The sequence below is a fragment of the Chrysochloris asiatica genome, unplaced genomic scaffold (genome assembly GCF_000296735.1).
Source record: "Chrysochloris asiatica unplaced genomic scaffold, ChrAsi1.0 scaffold00337, whole genome shotgun sequence".
NCBI classification, from domain to species: domain Eukaryota; kingdom Metazoa; phylum Chordata; class Mammalia; order Afrosoricida; family Chrysochloridae; genus Chrysochloris; species Chrysochloris asiatica.
In genome coordinates, this window is record NW_006408855.1 from 216,664 (window position 1) to 221,462 (window position 4,799).

At 43.7% G+C, this 4,799-nt stretch overlaps 1 protein-coding gene across 1 annotated transcript in view; it reads left to right on the forward strand.

Annotated features, from left to right (window-relative positions):
* Nucleotides 1-513: 513 nt before the first annotated feature.
* CEP250 (centrosomal protein 250kDa) overlaps nt 514-4,799 on the forward strand; it is a 60,548-nt gene continuing 56,262 nt past the window's right edge. Inside the window, exons 1-4 of the mRNA XM_006875703.1 lie at nt 514-699; nt 1,519-1,575; nt 3,362-3,444; nt 3,673-3,838. Of these exons, the coding sequence (XP_006875765.1) occupies nt 514-699; nt 1,519-1,575; nt 3,362-3,444; nt 3,673-3,838 (492 nt within the window). The remainder of the gene's footprint in view (nt 700-1,518; nt 1,576-3,361; nt 3,445-3,672; nt 3,839-4,799) is intronic.

The window sequence follows — 4,799 nt, forward strand, 5'->3', positions numbered from 1 at the left end:
CTGTGAGTTGATTCCACTCATGGTGACTTTAATGAGAGTAGAACTGTGCTCATAGTGTTTTCAGTGACTGACATTTAAGAAGTAGATCACCAGACCTTTGTTCCAAAGTGCTTCTAGGCAGACTTGAATCTCTAGCCTGTCAGTTAAAGGTGGAGAATATTCACCATTTACATCACTCAGGACTCCTTTAGAGTTTAACCAAAAATACAAAACCCGTTGGCGTTAAGTCGATCCCAACTCGTAGGTTCAATGTGAAAGAGTGTGAGTATTTCAAAGGTTCTGAGGAGTCCTGTAGTAAAGGAACCTGTGTCCTTTCTGTAACCTGCCTTTGCCAGACTTAATGAGCGTTTGTTGAATCAATTTGAATCATCTAGATAGTTCTTTCAATTTCACCGTGTGCTTGGGTTCCCAGCTCAAAGGGAGGTTGAAGTGGCACAGCAATGGCTAGAGACCCTGTTGGGAATGAACAGCTTCTGGTTGCCTAGGCGCCTGTGCATTTACTGTCTGGTACCCATGGAGACAGGAGGCCCTGGCTTGAACCCCATGGAGCCCCAGTCATTGCAGCTGATGCTGGAGGGGCAGGTGCTGGCACTACAACAGCAGATGGCAGAGAACCAAGCAGCCTCCTGGAGAAAGCTGAAGAGCTCCCAGGAGGCCCAGCAGAGGCAAGCAACCCTCGTGCGGAAGCTGCAGGCCAAGGTGAGGCAGCTGCCTTTTCTGGGAGGGAAAAAGAGAAGAGCGCCCCTTGGAACTAGGTGCCAAGATGGAATAAGGGTTGCAGGAGGCAGAACCATGTGGTGGGAACCAAACGAGTGTGGTGAGGTATGGCATCCAGTTTTCACACACAGCCTTGTGCTTGATACTCACAATTACCCTAGGAGCTACGAATCAGGGGTTTCAAAAAGGTCATGGGAAATTTTCATTATCATTTTCCCCCACATAAACGAGCATCCTTTATTGCAGTTTGACAATCCATTATCTTTTAATGCCATTTTTCCATACACTTTTTGAAGCCTTCTCATATTGTTATTACATTGTTAAGTGCTGTGGAGTTGAGTCTGACTCATAGTGACCCATAGGGCTTCCGAGGGGCAGTTAGTGGGTTTGAACCACCAGTCTTGTGGTTAGCAGTCCAATGCTTATCCTACAGCAACACACCAAGACTCCTTGTATTATGCCCCTTTTAAAGATGAGGTTTCAGGAGTTAGATTAGTTTTTCATAAGTGTTCTCCTAGTTTTGAGCTGAGACCTGATGCTAGGTACTCTGGTTCCAAAGCTGATACAAGAAGCCTTTACAAGTATTATTTAAATGCCCAAGTAGAAGCTGTACGATGCTATAGCCTTTCCTTACATCACCCGCTTGTCCAATATACAGCAGCTTCCTCACTCAATCACCCACTTCCCCAATATACAACAGGTTTACCCAAGATCCTGGGTGGAGGGCGATGGGGGTGGGTTTCTTTGGGTTGGATTGTGTCAGCTGTGCCCATTACCCAGGACCTGCTCTATTTGTCACAGGTGTTGCAGTACCGGAACTGGTGCCAAGAGCTGGAGAAGCAACTGGAAGCCACTGGGGTGAGTGAGGCTGAGTTCTGTGCTCCCCATGAGACCTAAGTGAATATACTTATTGGCTTCATTTGCTTACTGAGGGAAGCTGGGATTGGATAAGTTGATGTTAGATAGATGTCATTTTTTCTTTAGTTTTAGAACTATATCATACAGATATCTTCTTGGACCTAGCTGATCTCAGCCTGTCAGATTCCAATTCTTTGCTCTTTCAGGATGAAATTTAGCTTTAGGGAATGTAATCAAGTTGAAAAACAGAAACAGTTGCTGTTAATTTGTTCCATCTCAGGGTGACCCTATCCATGTGTGTCAGAATAAAACTTTGCTCCATAGAATTTTCAATGACTGATCTTTCAGGACTACATTGCCAGACCTTTCTTCTGAACCTCCTTCAGGTAGACTTGACAATGAGCTCATTTGTACCACTCAGGGATTCAGATAAGGCGATGTTTGAGGAAATAAATGCATTTTTCCTCCAGCAGGTGTCAGTGTTTATCTGCCTTGGTCGTGGTGGTGGTTATGTGCCATGGAGTTGGTTCTGACTCATAGCAACTCTGTACAGGGTTTCCAAAGCTGTAAATCTTTACAGTAGAAATCCTCATCTTTCTCCCGTGGAACAGCTGGTACTTTTTGAACTGCTGACCTTAGATTGATAAAAACATATTTGTGGTAGAAGGATTTATTTGTGCTGTTGACTGGGTAGAACTGGCTTTGAAAAACTCAGTCTTTAAAATTTGTTCCAGCTTCATCTCTGCACCTTCTACCACTCCCTTCAGAAGAGTTCTCAAAGGAAGGAAAAGATAAAAATTTAGTATCTTCTATGGATAGGTGCGGCACCATTAGGCAATTTCATTAATTATGCCACTTTGTTTATAAAACCTTCATTTTGTATTTGAAGATACTATAACCCAGATAAGTTAAGTAAAATTTTCAAAGCACTAAAGTTAGAAGTCAAGGTCATTTGTGAAAAAGAGATTTTATGATTCTTAGGCCATCTTTCAAGGAGCTCTGGTAGCGTAGTGGTTACGAATCGGGCTGCAAACTGCAAGGTCAGCAGTTCGAAACTACCAGCTGTTACATGGGAGAAAGATGAGGCTTTCTGCTCCCGTAAAGATTTACAGCCTCGGAAACCCTGTACTGGGTCACTTTGAGTCGGAACCGACTCCACGGTACTTAACAACAAAAACAACAAATGGCGCTGTGCATTCATGTGCTAAACAGCGTATTTGGTTCGAACTGCAAGGTCGGCAGTTCAAGCTCACCAGCTGTTCCTCGGAAACCCTATACAGGGTCTCTATGGGTCAGAACTGACTCGATGGCACTTAACAACAACAACCAACACAGATTCATGAAGATTTATATTTGTATAAATTGAGCATTAAAGTTTTGTGCTTAGCACTTAGGTCTTAGGAGCTCTGATAGCGTAGTGGTTACAAATCGAGCTGCCAACCTCAAGGTCAGCAGTTCGAAACTACCAGCTGTTCCGTGAGAGAAAGATGAGGCTTTCTGCTCCCGTAAAGATTTACAGCCTCAGAAACCCTGTACAGGGTCGCTATGAGTCGGAACCGACTCCATGGCACATAACGACAACAACAACAACAGGCCATCTTTCAGAAGCGGTCAGTGGTTCAGTTTGGGAAAGAGAAATGCATTAGATTTACTTTCAGGATGTAGTGATTGAGAAACGAAGACAATTGCTAGGAAAGGGGAGAGAGAATAAAAATAAATATACGGGTGTTGAATGGGCATCAGGAGTTGCTCTGAAATAAGTAAAACTCATCTCTGTTTGGCCAAGGGACTAATTCCTCAGAGGTGGGAAAGCGTGGAGGAACCAAACCTGGAACAGCTGCTACTCCGATTGGAGGATGAGCAACAGAGGTGATGGACCCCAAATTCCCTGGCCTGCATGATTGGCTGGCGGGTTGGCAAGGCTGATAGAAATCTCTGTCCTGAGGGCTAACTAACATTGGTTAGAACCATGGATTTCAGCCTTAGCCTCTAATTCCTGGCAATGGAAAATTCCAGTGACTGTCATCTTACTTCAAGAAGTCTAAAAATTGGACCAGACTTTTATTTTGCACTTGCTCCTACCCCTTCCCAACACAGGTGTGAGAGTTTAGCAGAGGTGAACACCCAACTTCATTTACACATGGAAAAAGCTGACTTGGTGAATAAAGCCCTTCGGGAAGATGTGGAAAAATTGACTGTGGATTGGAGCCGAGCCCGGGATGAGCTAATGAGGAAGGAGAGCCAGTGGCGGATGGAGCAGGAGGTAGGAGGAAGAAGGTCGTGTACCCGGGTCAGTGCTGGAAGGGATTAACTACAGGGTTGTGTGGAAACTAAATGACCACAATTCATGCAAGCAGCATTGGCCTCCTGGACCCTCAGGTCAATTCTGCCCTTACCTGCCCAGTTTAGGTTTTGCTGGCAGGTGGAATGACAGTCAAAGCAACTCTGTCCCTGCAAAAGTGATTAGCTTAGGTTTGATGGAGCTGAATGCTTGCTTCTTTCTGCCTCTGGTCTGGAAGTCTGTATGTGGAAGAAAAATATGGGCCCTGGGAAATTTTTAGATTCCATTTAAAGAAAACTAATGTTCCCTGAGCCTTTGGTTGGTGCCCAGTATCATGCTAGGTAATTTGCATAGATTATGTCACAAGTGTCATCCAGTGTGGATTGAGCAGCCAGGGTATTTTCCAGGCACTGTGCTTAGCATCTGACATTTGTTATGCATATTCTTTTCTCTGCATCATGACCTCATGAGATATAGATGTCCTTATCCATATTTTACAGTTGAGGAAACTGAAACTGAGAAGTTATTGCCTTAAGTCATTCAACTACAAATGGCAGAGCCCAGAGTCTGACACAGATGTGCCTGGCTCTCACTACTCTGCCATGTTGCCTCTGAGATCCCACCCTCCTGAGGAAGCAAATACGCCATCCTCTGGTTCTGAAAGACAATAGATTGATTGAAACATATGTAACTGTTTCCTTTGTGCCCATCCCCTAATTATAAAATAATAGTATGTATTTTATAAAGAATTTAAATGATATAGGGAAGTATGAAGAATAAAATTAAAGCAGCCATAATCTTAACCATCTGAAGTTAACTAGTGATAACGTTTTGGTATATAGTTTTCTAGTCTTCTTGTGTGTGTGTTTGTGTGTGTATATGTTGCTGTTGTTTAAGTGCCATCTACTTGGTTCCAATTTACAATGACTCTATATAGGGTTTC